The sequence below is a fragment of the Cicer arietinum genome, chromosome 4 (assembly GCF_000331145.2).
Source record: "Cicer arietinum cultivar CDC Frontier isolate Library 1 chromosome 4, Cicar.CDCFrontier_v2.0, whole genome shotgun sequence".
In the NCBI taxonomy this organism is placed as follows: Eukaryota; Viridiplantae; Streptophyta; class Magnoliopsida; order Fabales; family Fabaceae; genus Cicer; species Cicer arietinum.
In genome coordinates this window covers 6,132,645-6,146,759 of record NC_021163.2, presented here as the reverse complement: position 1 = coordinate 6,146,759, position 14,115 = coordinate 6,132,645, and the positions used below count along the sequence as shown (strand labels likewise).

Here is a 14,115-nt window from a genome sequence, read left to right as displayed (position 1 = left end):
GTGAAATCTCATTCTGATCCATGAAGAAAATCACAAAATTTACTTTGGACTCTTACTTTATGGAAATAGCGTTTTAATTTTTAAAATGTGTGTTTATTTTATTGGTAAAACAATATGTAGTTAGTTCAAGTGATAAGGGATTCGACACTTTATAGTTAGAGTTTGACATTATACAATGAAAGACATCACTATAACATAAATCATGAAGTGAGTCGTTGTTATAAAAAGAAAATGAAAATGTTAGTTAATTGAAATGTATATTCAAAAAATAATTTTTTGATATTTATTATTTATGTATCAATTATCCACTTTCAAAAGTCTTTTAACTTTGTTAATAATAACAAGCAATTTTCAAATAAATTTAACATAATTTTTTGAAAATAAAATTGAAAGCATTTCTTATTTTTTTAATTATTTTTACGAACATTAATCGAATTAATTTTAATAAAAGGGAACATACTGTATAAAAAAAATATTTATAAGTATATGTGGCCACGAACTGTGGTTAAAATTGTCAACAACGAAAAAAAAAAAATCATGAATCGAATAAATCAGCCGTAGGAGCAGAACCGAGTTTGTCGACCCAACCAAACACTAACGACTAACGAGATTGTGAATTATATGAATGAAAATTTAATGTTTATTTATTCAATTTTTCCATCTTAACATGGCAAACCAACGTGTATTTTGAAACACCAAAGTAGTTGTTATGGGCATTTTGAAACAAGAATGATGGCATTTTGTAGGAAGTTACTATCCCCAACTGATTTCCTACCCCTTCCATTATCTGTCCAAAACTCTCTTCGCTGCATCGAATTGAACTCACCCTTTAGTCCCAAAGGCATAACCGGTATAACCACCGATCTCATCAAGTCCTACTTTGATGAAGGCTCCATCGAAGAAGCACACTCACTGTTCGACGAAATGCCTCACAGAGACGTTATCGCCTGGACGGCCATGATCACTGGCTACACCTCATGTGATCATCACAACCGTGCTTGGAACATGTTTTCTTATATGCTCAGAGACGGAGTCAAGCCCAATGCTTTCACTGTTTCTTCTGTTTTGAAGGGTTGTAAAGAATTGAAAGCTCTTTCACGTGGTAAATTGGTTCACGGGTTGGCTATTAAGATCGGTACTCAAGGCTCATCCATATATGTTGATAATGCACTCGTGAATATGTATGCTACTTGCTGTGATAGCATGGACAACGCAAGATTAGTTTTTGAGGATATCGTAACCAAAAATGCTGTTTCTTGGACTACTTTGATCACTGGGTATACTCATCGACGTGATGCCTATGGTGGTCTTCAAGTTTTTCGCCAAATGTTTATGGTAAGCTTATGTTTTATATCCCTCTTTCCTTGTTGCAAATACATGATGATTTTTTGAGTCAGATGAATGGATGAAAATAAAAACCATTGATATGAGATGAAAACTTTTTAACATAGTTTCTTTTTTGTTGCAAATAGGAGGAAGGAGAGCTGAGTCCCTTCAGCTTCTCAATTGCAATTAGTGCTTGCGCTTCAATTGGCTCAAGTAATTTGGGTAAACAGGTACATGCTGCAGTGATTAATCATGGGTTTGAGTCCAATCTTCCTGTCATGAATTCCATATTGGACATGTATTGCAGGTGTCGTTGTGCATCTGAGGCTAAACAATTATTCGGTGAAATGACTCAGAAAGATACAATCACGTGGAACACTTTGATAGCTGGATTTGAAACACTGGATTCTAAAGAGTCTCTCTGCATATTTTTGCAAATGGTGGCGGAAGGTTTTAGTCCAAATGGCTTCACATTTACCAGTGTCATAGCTGCATGTGCAAACTTAGCAGTTCTTTATTGTGGGCAACAGCTTCATGGTGAGATCATTCGTAGAGGCTTTGATAACAGCTTGGAATTATCCAATGCCCTTATAGATATGTATGCAAAGTGTGGAAATGTAGCTGATTCGCATAAAATATTTAGTCAAATGTCGCTCACAAATTTAGTCTCATGGACTTCCATGATGATTGGATATGGTGCTCATGGTCATGGCAAAGAGGCTGTTGAGTTATTCAATGAGATGGTTAGATCAGGTATTAAACCTGATAAGATAGTGTTTATGGCAGTTCTCAGTGCTTGTAGCCACGCCGGACTAGTAGATGAAGGCCTGAGATATTTTAGATTAATGACCAGCTATTATAATGTTGCGCCAGATCGAGAAATATATGGATGTGTGGTAGATTTGCTTGGTCGTGCGGGAAGGGTAAATGAAGCTTATGAACTAATAGAGAATATGCCATTTAAACCAGATGAGTCTATATGGGTAGCCCTTCTTGGAGCTTGTAGAAAACATAAACAACCAACTATGGGAAAATTAGCAGCTTTGAAGGTTTTGGATATGAAGTCTAATAAAGCGGGAACTTATGTGCTGTTATCAAATATATATGCTGCTGAAGGTAATTGGGCTGATTTTGCAAGCTTGAGAAAGCTTATGAAAAGTTCTAAGAATAAGAAAGAGGTGGGGAGGAGTTGGATTGAATTGAAAAACCAGGTTTACAGTTTTGTTGTTGGAGATAGATATGTTTCTTCGAATGAGGAGATTTATGAAGTTCTGAAATTGTTGATTAGACATATGAAAGATGTAGGATATGTACTTGATTTAGATTTAGATTGCTTTGTACATGACTTGGAAGATGAGACTTGAATATACAAAAGAAAAAATAATTATGTTATTTATGAATGCTTGTAGCAGATTCATAAACCAATACAAGCATTCATGTATAACATCATCTTGCAAACCTTTAAAAGCCTTGTATTCGATGTTATTTGTTAGTGTATAACTTGGAGGATGGCAGGGCGGAATGAGATGTTCAACCCACTATCCTAATTCAACTCTCCATGCCTTGCCCTTTTTTAGACAGGTTGATAGTGGAGCAGGGCTTATATATTATTGTGTTTTAGAGTGAAAATAAAAATAAACTGAGGTTTTCCCTTTTTCTTTTCTTTTATTTTTCTTGTACAAAATAATCCAAAAAATATTATTTATTTTACGTATCTCTTTCTCTCCACTTTCTTTCTCATTTATATCTTTCTTTACTGTTCTTCAAACAAAGTTCAATAGCCTAAAATGAGCAAGGCAAGTATCTTTGCTCTCTGGTTTTATTTAAGCCACACAACCAAACATATGACGTATTGATACACAAATTGTTGATTGATGCCATTAAGACGCCATTCTAGCACCGCTGCTATGACCGTTGTTTTTTAGTGCCCTACTCTATCTGTTTACAGCTACACGTTCTAGATCATTGGCACAAAACCATGTTTTAGCACCTTTCTACAATTTTTGTGAAATCGTTATCATCTAGCAAGTCGATGCCTCGATAAGCACTACATTTGAGTATCTCACCTTGATGCCAACCACAACCATTGCTTGAGTCTTACTCTCTTCCTTTTGTTGACTAACGTAGGTTAAGGCTCTCTTCTTTATGTTTGGATTAGCAATAGAAAACATAATGCACTCTGCAACATTTTTAATTTTAGACCACATTTTATTTGACCAGGCTAAAAAACTGTGACTAAACTATAATTATTTAGACATTTTTCAATACATCGTTTACGAAGTGAAAGGAATATAAGTGGATTAATACTTTTTAATTGATCAATAATCAAAGGTGGGAGGTAATTTGAATTGGCCATAATGGCTGTTTGGAAGAGTCATACAAAAGTTTATCTAAATTAATTAATTTTAGTTATTTTATAGTATATAAATATATCTATTGTTTATAGGACTTATTTCATTTTTTTTTAAAAAAATGTGCACGTGGCGGTTCTATAGACATTTTTGCACCACACGCCCCTGTACAGAATTGTATTAAATAATCTTTCAAAATAACATTAAAATATTATTTATCAAAATAAAAATTAAAAAACATTTTATCAACAGACAGGTAGAGGATGAATTGCTTTTATTTTATATAATAATGATAATAATAATAATAATAATAATAATAATAATAATAATAATAATAATAATAATAATAATAGCATTTAATTACACATATTATTTATTAATAATACTTAAAAACATTTAATATCATATGAAAACATGAAAATAATGATCCATGAATATAAATCGATATAAAAGCGACATGTAGAATGAATCTAAATATGAAATAAAACGTGTTTTGTATACAATATAAGTGTAAATGACTCGTGAAGTGCACGCGTTATTGTTCAATAGAAAAATATAGATTAATAAAATATTGTAGAATTACATTGTACATAATTAATTGGAAGATATTTTTAGAGGAATTTTATCAAATTATTTGAACTCATATTTATTATAATTAAAATCCATAAAAACTTATACGATTAACAATTTTTTCAATATATGATGTATTTAATGTAATTTTCTCATATGAACTTTTAAATTCATCTTTTTGTCTTTTTGTTGTAAAATATTCATTCCCGTGTCTTTGATAAATCATTAATTTTTTTATGGAAATTTCTATGGTTCCGTGTCAAATTATCTCATTCTTTTGTTTAATTTTAAATAAAGCATATTTATATCACATAAGAATATTAAATTTATATATATAAAAAATTAATAAAAGGCTGGAGACATACACCTGACTCACTAAATTAACAATTCATAAACATTAATTTTGGAGCAATTCTCTTTAAATTTGTTGCCTTATATAGTAGTAATACACATTACAGATAGATAATAAATAATAGATTCTCATCCTCAACCATTGTCACCATTATCAAAGTCATGGTCATCCCTCCATTGCCACCAAAATGCTCACGGTCTTTACTTTTTTGTCCGTCCCATCATTTTTTTCAATTCTCACGTGTTATGCTTTAAAAAAGTCGTTACCAATTTATAAAAAAACTTAGTTTGAAATTATGTGATATGTAACTTTATAGTAGTATGTAGGTATGCTCATGTGCGGAAAGCTCACAATTGGTTAAACATATTGACAAAATTTATCTAACAATTAATGCTCAAGATATTTATAAGGTGTCAATACATTTTATGCAACAAATGCTAGATTAGGAATAATATGATATTTCATTATTGTAATTTCATTCTTCTGTATGGATTTGATTAAGATTCTTGGGTTTGTTGCTAGAACAGATTAATCGCTTTTTATATAGGTTTTGTATCTCCTTTGAATGCATTATAACATTTTATCAGTTGTTGTTAGGTTGTTTATACTTATGTGATTCGTTGTCTTCTTTATAATAGGATTGAATAATCATTTGTACTCCCACAAATATATTCTTTGTGCTTAATTAACATCTATATTTGAGATACAATGAGATGAAGTGTGTAGTGAGTTAGTTATGGGATAGTTTTAAATGTATGAAGTTTGACTATCAAAATCGATGAGATGTGAGAGTTTAAATATTTTGGTGGTTACTCATTCATTCTTCAATATTTATTAAAAATATGTAAAAATATTATTGGATTGATGCTTTCGGTAAATTTAAAAATTCAATTTTAACTACTGATCAACATTTTTTACCACTGGATCGTGGGATCCGATAAAAATGCGAGAATCATGACGGCTGAAAGAGCATATGCAAATATATGGAAAATGTATGTTCCACATTAAGTTTGGGTCTAATCCGTCCTAAATAGGAATAAAAGACCCATATTTTTATCAAAATAATATGTGCTTGTGTTAGCAAGCCCTAATCCCACTAGTTGGTCTCGTTAAAAGGATTGCCTTTCTCATTGAGGAATTTGCTATATATGGTTGATCATCTACGACTTTGAATCTCATCTATAAATACAATATTTTGACACAATTCAAATGCACACTTTTTAAAAAAAAACCTCAACTTCATTTCAATCATTTGTTGTCTTGGGCATTTGAGTGTTCGCATGTACACACCACCTCATTCGATGAGACGAAGTGATACCTATTTATGTGAGAAGCAGCGGTCTAAGTCGCACGCAAGGGTTATAAATCCATTAGCTACTTAGTTTCGACTAAGAGGATAATGTTTCGGTACACTAAAATAGTCCTATACTTATTGGGAATCAAGGGTAATGGTGATTTACAAACAACATTCGCATTTCTCTACCCACTGATGCACATTTTACTGACGAAAAATTCGTAAGAGCTTATGCTTAAAATCCTAAAATAGAAAATACCTCAAAAATATGAATTGATTTCAGAACAATGATGTCGTCTATGGATAATGAGAGTATAAGACTCTCTCGTGGGCTAATAGACCCTTTAGCTGCTTTGTTTTGACTAAAGACTACAATTTTCGGTATACCAAAAAGTTCTCTAGTGCTTGGAAATTGAAGATAAGTTTAATTTATAAACAATGTTCACACTCCTTTATCCACCAATGCACTTTTACTACAAATACAATTAAGCCTACGCCCAAAACCTCAAAGTAGACAATCCCTCAAATATATGACTTGAAATAGGAATAACGATGTTGTCAGTGTGAAACGAGGGTCTACGCCACCTATGAGGGCTAATAAACCTTTATCCCCTTAATTTTGATTTAGTACTATTGTTCTGGTATACAAAAAAAAAAACCCATAATTCTTAGAAATCGAAGCTAAGATTAATTTATAGATAATATTCACACTCCTTTATCCACCGAAACACCTTTTATCCATAACAAAATTGTGGGGACTTACGCACATGCCCCTAACGTAGAAAATACTTCATAAAATGGTTTGTATAATAATTTCATCATAAAATTAAGTGATCCAAATTATTGAAAATATCAATTGATGATGGTTCATGAGTTATGCATATGAAATGTCATACTTTAATGGTACCGACTTATAAGTTATGGATATGAAATGTCATAATTTTCATGTATAATATGATAGTGACATTGGATATTCAATGTCTTTTTTTTTATTTTTTTTTTTTTATAGTAGATGTATATAAATAAGTTATTGGTTGTTAAGCTTCTCACTCAATTTTTTTTATAGTAGGAGAGTAAAAAGTTCAAAGAATTAATAACATAAAATCTTGAAGTTTCTCTTAATTTTGATTGGAGGCTATTGTTTCGATATATAAAAAAAGTAAGTTTCACTTTATTTATAAAACCAAATTAAAATTTAATTATAAATGACACACAACAATATCTAAAAAAATATAGCATAAGTTAGTAACTCTTAAAAATATTGTTATCGTCATCAATTCACTAAATCTTGTTTTTCTGCCTTGAGGCAAAAATCATATTTCAACGAATTTGCCACTATAACTTACAAGTTATAAGTGCCATCCAACCTTCAACATATATTAACTAGCAACCGTAAGAATTTATGTATTATTAGATATATCAAATACAAGAAAATTTGTCTTAAACAAACAACTTGAACATAATGCATAATTAATTAAGTGTCCAAATATCAATTATTGATATTATTTTGTTTGGTGCAAATTTTACTTCGCTACCTGTTTACGTTAAACTAAAATTTATACCAATTATTATCAAATCATATCAATCATCAATTTTATTAGAGAAAAAATTGAATCCATAATATTCTCATGACTATAACTACTATGTAGCTCCAGAAATAACCAAAACACTTTACTACTCCGATAGTCAATTATTAAACCATTAAACATTAATGATAGGAGATATAATAAGGTTGATTAGATGCTTTTGAGTGAGGGAGTTAAAAGTTTTATCTCCCATCCATACCATAACACTTATTTGTTTTACCATCAATGTTGAACTTGAAAACAAGAATGAAGAAATGTGTTGATACCGAATAAGGTGAGTCTCACAGATGTGAAAAACATTGAACACAATCATGTTAATGGAGTTGAATTTTATTTTATAATTTTAAGAAAACAAGGGTACATTGGTAATGATAGATTTTGAAAATGAAAATTAGCCGAGCATAAACCCGTTCTAATTCCCGCCAAACACACTTTTCTTTTTTTATATATAAACAAAAAATAACACTCATTCGTTCATTCACTCACTCACTCACTCACACAAACACTACCTTTTCCATTTCTGTGATCACATCGCTTGAAACCCTAATTCCATTTTCAATGGCACCCAAATCCAAATCCAAATCCAAATCCGCCGCTTCCTCTGCCTCCTCATCCATCTTCAAAGCAGGCACCTTAGTTGAAATCAGCTCTGACGACGACGGATTCCGCGGTTCTTGGTTCACCGGCAAGATCATCCGTCGCGTCTCTTCCGACAAGTTCATGGTGGAGTACGATACTTTGATGGAGGATGAGGAAGGCACTAAGCGTCTGAGAGAACCCCTCAAGGTTCACCAGCTCCGGCCGATTCCACCGACGGAGACCAACCGGGAATTCAAATTCGGTGAAGAAGTTGATGCGTTTCACAACGACGGATGGTGGGAAGGTCATATCGCTGAAATAGTGTCGGATGGAAGGTTCGGTGTGTATTTTAGAGTCTCCAGGGAGCAGATCGTGTTCTCTAAGGAGGAACTCAGGCTTCACCGTGAATGGGTCAATGATAATTGGGTTCCACCCTACCAACAACAGGTTTGCTTTCATTGTCTTGTCGCTTTTAGGTTTAATTCTAGGTCTGAATTGCTTGTCATAGGGTGTTAAATTAATTAACTTAATTTGCTTGCAGTTTAATTAATGTTCTTGGGGTGATGTTGTTAATGCTTGTTAATTAATTATTCATTATTATTATGATAGGGTGATAGTGAAATCAAGAAAAATGTGCTGGTGAAGGCTATTGAAACTGTGACTGAAGAGAAGGAGGAATTTGAGTTGAAGCCAGGGACCCCGGTTGAGGTGTGTAGTGATGAAGATGGTTTTCGGGGAGCTTGGTTTCGTGCCACCCTTGTTGACAAAAAGGGAGCAGACAAGTTTGAGGTGGAATATGAGAGCCTGCTGGATGATGAATTGAATCTATTAAAAGAAGAGATAGATACACTGCACATCAGGCCATGTCCACCGAAAACCGCTGATGTTGCTCAGTTCAAACTTCTCGACGAAGTTGATGCTTTTTACAATGACGGTTGGTGGGTTGGTGTTGTTTCTAAAGTTCTTGGGGACTCCAAGTATATTGTTTATTTCAGGAACTCCAATGAAGAACTGGAGTTTCAGCATTCCCAGTTGAGGCTACATCAGGACTGGATGGATGGCAAATGGGTCATGGTTTCTAAGGTATGAATATGACTGCAATGTTTGTTCTTTGGAGGATGCACATTTGACACTTTCTTTTAAAACTAGTTTGGAGTTAATTTGCATAACAGCATATTGTCATAGACAAAATAATTTGTTGCCTTGTGAGGATTGGCTTCAATACTCTTTTCATTGAATGTTTGTATTGAATTGCCGCGGCACTGTGTCACGGTACCATTTCTTAAAGGAAATCTCTTTGAATTAACTAAAGCACGAGTTTGCGGCAAAAAAATCTTATAGAAACTAACTCAATCTTTTGGAGTATGTTGGATTTGATCCCTGTTGGTCGATGTTTTTAAATTGATTGTTTCTCAGGAAAATAGTTTGCATTTAATAGTAACACATTTAGATAATTAAATTGAACTCTGTGATTATTAGTGAGTTGGATTTGCCTGTTTTGTCACTTGCTTTTATGGTCTAGATTTCTGGAATCTGGACTACCAATGCTTTTTTCATTACTTACCCGAACTTGCTATGCATCTTTTTTTTGCCTTTAATTGTGTTGTGGTCTACGTAAAAGAAGGGGTTAAGCATACAGATACCATTTGAGCTAGGTAGAAATTTGAGTTTGAGAAAACAACTACAACCAAGTACTTTCCTTTTAGATGATATCAACAATATGAATTAATTGACACCATAAAATCATGTTATATATGTCATGTTTTAGCTGAAAGATATATTATTTGCCACTACATCACTCTTAATGTTGATTTATAGTTTTTTTGTCTCTTCAAAACTATTGTATTATCCCCTATCTAGTCTACTCATTATCAATACTTACATCCTTTCCTTTCTTCATACATATCTACACCACCTAAGACAATATCCTATCATCTTCACTATTATGGGAGTTATTATCCCAAACTCATCTTTAATAATAATAATTATTATTATATTTCTAATTTTATCTTTTTTTGCATAACCACTTATACAATCCTACTTGTTGGCTCATCAATACTCAATATTTAGTTTTTTAGTTTTATATAATACTGTTGGTCTTGTGAAGTTGTGACTGTGTAATAAAATTTTCCTTTAAGCTTAAGAGGAATTTTGATATCACATTACACACGCAATCATGTATTTCATCCATACTATTTGGATCCTATGGCTGACATGCTTTTATCTTCCTTTAACTTTGTATGATGGACTTGAGGTAAGATTTGTTGAATCATGTGTTCTCCAGTTTTTACCTTTACATTTTACATTAAACTTCGTTGGCAGTTCGCTAGACTTGCCTTGAATAATTTGTTTTACTACTACCCAGGCGGAGATCATTTGTTTCTTAGGCTTGTTATTATATCTCAAACTTTTTATTTATCCCTTATGTTGACTCTCAGTTTAAGTTTATATCACCTGTAATAAAAGCATGCATTGTATTTTATGTCGATCCAAAGAGTAGTTTGAAAATATCTTTGTCTAGCTCGTCAATGTCATGTGCAATATTTGAAAATAATTAGTCTGTCAACAATAGGTTGATTGCCACGTGTGTGGATGTGGAATCAACAATAATGTTGGATCAATTGTAACATCAATGGAATTATCCTATTATACACAACTGTAGCATTTGCTCATGTTAGTGACAAAATATTATTGTTGATCAATACTTAATGTTGACATGATGGCAATGTTTTAAATTGTGACCTGCTATTGCAATTGTGGCTACATCGTCAAGCTTTGTGAGGTCTCATCAACCACTTTGTGACCATAAAAATGAAGAGCAAAGGATATATCCTTGCCTTTCAAATTTACTAAACCGTGCAGTCTTGACTCTTCATAATGCAAATAATATATTTTGATTTGACAATCCTAACCTCAAGCTTTTGGTTTGAACTATTTCAGGCGTTGAAGATTTGAAGGCTGAAAGTAGCAAGAGATTGAAGAAAAAACCAGTTAGCTCTGGTATCATGAAAATAAAACATATGTATATTTGTACTCAGTTCTTAGGAGTCAACGCTTAGAACATACAGTTCTCATGGATCAAAACTTTGGACTTATAGTTTTCATGAATCAAAACTTTGGACTTGTAGTTTTCATGAATCAAAATGTGAACTCAACTTGCTGAGTTAAATGGCATTTTAGGTTCCAGATTAAGTAGCTTGGATTTAGAGGTGGACCTTTAGATTCCAATTAGTATTAAGTGCTCCGAACTTGCGTTACATACTTTCAGATTCCGGTTTGTTAAAGTTCTATTTTGTGACTTCTTATGATTCCTTTCATTCTTTTAATAAATGTAAGTTTTTAAAGCAGGCGTTCTTATTTATTTTTACATAATGTGCCTTTTTACATGGAAATGCTAACATGTGCCCTTAGGGCACTTGTTAGTTTACTATGGATATAAACTTTGTATGAGAAATTGTGTATTTCATTTCTTGAAAAGTTAAAAAAAAATAATTTAAAAGATATATTTTATATTTTCTAGAATATGTAACATGACCCTTATTTTATTTGGAAGCATGAGTATCCAAGCATGCTAAATTATAGCTGCTTTGCATTGTTCTCGACCTGGAATTGCAGTAAGCCAAAGTAAAAATATTATAATTTTATATATCTTTAGACTTTAAGTAAACCGCCCCATGAGAGCAGCAAAATCAAAGACATAACTAGCATAGCTGTGAAGCAAGAAATTGAAAGGATTACAATTTACTGGAACATAACATAACCAGCATTTTAATAAACTTATGAAACGAATTTTTCTTCATTCAGAAACTGAATCACACCTCTTTGACTTCAACAGTAGCAGTAGCAGCAGGTGCTGCTTCTTTGACTTGATCTTTGTTTTCTTCCTTCACATCCTTAACTTCTTCTATTTCAAAAGCTGAGACAGGGAATGTCCTGAAAAGCCCAGCAGGGGTCTTGAACGTGATTTTGTCAGTGGGTGGATTATCTGCATAGATATCGCTCAATGAAAGCCAAACCAACAGCTCCTTCACCTTCACACCAGTTAGCTTCTTGATCTTACCAACCTCAACAGTGGCAGTGACTTCAGTACCATAACTCACAAGCTTCCCAATTTTCTCAAACTTGTGTGTACGGCTTTTCTTCTGTTTAAGCCACACAAACCCACTCTCCCTATGATAACCACATTCTTCAATCTCTTTCAAAGGCAAAAGGCCATTGGGTAGGCTTATTTCCTTAAGAAGTTCCTTGGACTTCACTTGGCATATTTCATCTCCATGGTATACCTCTGATTTGGCTTTGATCTCCTCGGTTATCAGAGACATCTTTTTGGTTCTTTCCTTTTTTGCGATTATTAGATCAATAGAGTTACTAGATTGTGAATGACTTTCTAAGGGAAGTGAGGTTGATATATAGTTGTGAATATATGACATTGCCCTTGTATTTCCCATTAACTTCAACAATGCCATTGTCCTTCTGACACTGCCCATTTTGAGGGAAGATTAGGCAAAGACAGTTGGGTGAGCCAAAAATAAATGAACCCATCAATTTTTTCCTTCTAATTTAGTTGCGGAGAGAGGCCAAGAAATGTGACCCACATCAACATTTTCTCTCATTAATAGGAGGAAAAACATACAATCTTCTTTACGTGAGGGAAAAAGAATACTACAAATTACAAGAAAATAATTATCTCGTTCAATTTTACATATTCATAGCACTTACTCCTTATAAACTCAAATATAGGCACACACACAAAAAAAAAAAAGTCATAATTAGTAGATTAAAATATAAACAAAATCTAATTCATTTCACTCTATTTAATGCTATTATTATCAAATTAGCATTCTAATATAATAGGTTCGCATGCAAAATTAAATTAAGATTAGGGATAGTTTATAAACGAAATGTCATTAATCTGCCACCCCAATAGACATTCTATAAAGCATGGTGGATTTTGATTTCTCAAACTCTATTACACCACTAGTCCCAAGTTTCGACCCAATTCTACTAATAAATTAAGGATGTGAGAATAACTACAACCATGTGTCACCTTAGAATACAGTCAATGCACAACTCTCAAAAGCCTTTGCTCCAAGCAATCTCAAGAAAAGTACGAAGACCACTTAACTCAGCCATTAAGGCATTAACAAATTGGATAACCCCAAATTGTTAGTGAGAAACCCAACCACCATATATAAAGATACTTAGCGTATATGACTTAATTTTAGATTTCGTCTTAACTTATAAAATTGTCAAAGTATAATTTAAGTAAACACTGCCTCAAAAAACAACAAGTAAACGTTTCAGTAAAAAGAATTAAGTAAATGTTACGAAAGACAAACCTTTAATTTTATTTTTTTTACAAGCCTTTATAGTAGCATATATTGATTTGATATTTTTTAGATTTAACGAATTATTAAATTTGAACGCGGACTTAACAAATACTAGTTAGATGGAATATTAAATTTTTCTTTGTTTATATTTTATTTTAGATGGAATATTCAAAGCTGCACCATAATTTAATAACATAAAAACCTCACCAATATGTTAGAAGACAACGCAAAAAATTAATTGATTAAGATTAAATGATTCATAAATTGTAATTAAAGACGAATCAGTAAAAAATACTCAAATTTTAATCTTAATTGAAATAATTATTTGTTAAATTTTATTTATCTTAAAGTTAAATTTCAAAATAACATAACTAAATGTTAAAGACAAAAAAGACAAGATAGAGTAATAGTGTATAAAGTTTTTTCTTTCTTTTTTTTTTTGTTTTAGCCGAGCTAACGAGTTAGCACATCAAGATTCTACAAATAAAATATTGATTATTTCAAATTATATAAATTTCTTTAAAACAATTATTAATCTTTATTTACTAAAAACTGATATAAACTTATACGCATCAACCATTTCTAAAGAAATCAAACGAATGTTTCTGAAAAACTGAGACATAAAATTAGTTTTTATGAGACTAATATAAAAAATCTCATATATTTTTAAGGAAAATGATAACATCTACCGTAAAGACATATATTAATCTAAATAAATCCCTTCATC

At 32.1% G+C, this 14,115-nt stretch overlaps 3 protein-coding genes across 3 annotated transcripts; 2 read left to right on the top strand and 1 right to left on the bottom strand.

Moving 5' to 3' along the window:
* Positions 1-503: 503 nt before the first annotated feature.
* On the top strand, positions 504-2,994 carry LOC101503834 (putative pentatricopeptide repeat-containing protein At1g56570). Its single transcript, XM_004495580.4, has 2 exons — positions 504-1,335; positions 1,473-2,994. The coding sequence occupies exons 1-2, from the start codon at positions 730-732 to the stop codon at positions 2,688-2,690; spliced, it is 1,824 nt and encodes a 607-aa protein (XP_004495637.1). The 5' UTR covers positions 504-729; the 3' UTR covers positions 2,691-2,994.
* Positions 2,995-7,816: 4,822 nt separating this feature from the next.
* LOC101504150 (protein AGENET DOMAIN (AGD)-CONTAINING P1) lies at positions 7,817-11,358 on the top strand. Its single transcript, XM_012714514.3, has 3 exons — positions 7,817-8,505; positions 8,668-9,141; positions 10,999-11,358. The coding sequence occupies exons 1-3, from the start codon at positions 8,038-8,040 to the stop codon at positions 11,011-11,013; spliced, it is 957 nt and encodes a 318-aa protein (XP_012569968.2). The 5' UTR covers positions 7,817-8,037; the 3' UTR covers positions 11,014-11,358.
* Positions 11,359-11,673: 315 nt separating this feature from the next.
* On the bottom strand, positions 11,674-12,456 carry LOC101504472 (uncharacterized). The gene has a single exon (XM_004495581.4). It carries the CDS (start codon positions 12,378-12,380, stop codon positions 11,871-11,873), a length of 510 nt encoding a protein of 169 aa, XP_004495638.2. The 5' UTR covers positions 12,381-12,456; the 3' UTR covers positions 11,674-11,870.
* Positions 12,457-14,115: the final 1,659 nt, after the last annotated feature.